Source organism: Apaloderma vittatum, unplaced genomic scaffold (assembly GCF_000703405.1).
Source record: "Apaloderma vittatum isolate BGI_N311 unplaced genomic scaffold, ASM70340v1 scaffold34862, whole genome shotgun sequence".
Lineage (NCBI taxonomy): Eukaryota > Metazoa > Chordata > Aves > Trogoniformes > Trogonidae > Apaloderma > Apaloderma vittatum.
Genome location: NW_009702526.1, coordinates 308 through 631, shown reverse-complemented (window position 1 = coordinate 631; position 324 = coordinate 308). Strand labels below are relative to the sequence as shown.

Genomic DNA, 324 nt, shown 5'->3' with positions numbered 1-324 from the left:
GCAGCCCGTGAAGTACGGCCGTCGGCACCATGCAGAGGAGGCAGAGGGGACGCGGGGGCTCTTCACACTGCACATCCTGGCAGCGGAGCGCAGCGACACCGGCTTCTACACCTGCAAGGCTGTCAACGAGTATGGCACCAAGCAGTGCGAGGCCAAGCTGGAGGTCAGAGGTAATGCTCCCTGAGTGCGTCCCCCCCCAGCCCTGAGGGTCCAGCTGGCTCCAGTGCCTTGCATGAGCTGTGTGAGGAAGGGGCCACTGCAGAACCCCCTTGGTAGTGCTGTGGAGAAGGGGTGAGACAAGCTGCCTCTCCCGGGTGCCATGCA

General features: G+C 64.2%; 1 protein-coding gene across 1 annotated transcript; it reads left to right on the top strand.

The window, feature by feature from the left end:
- Window positions 1–4: 4 nt before the first annotated feature.
- Window positions 5–170, top strand: LOC104270049 (striated muscle-specific serine/threonine-protein kinase-like; the record flags this gene model as incomplete). The annotated part of the gene is made up of 1 exon (XM_009864288.1): window positions 5–170. A coding segment is annotated over one exon (166 nt), but the record flags the coding sequence as incomplete, so codon positions are not given.
- Window positions 171–324: the final 154 nt, after the last annotated feature.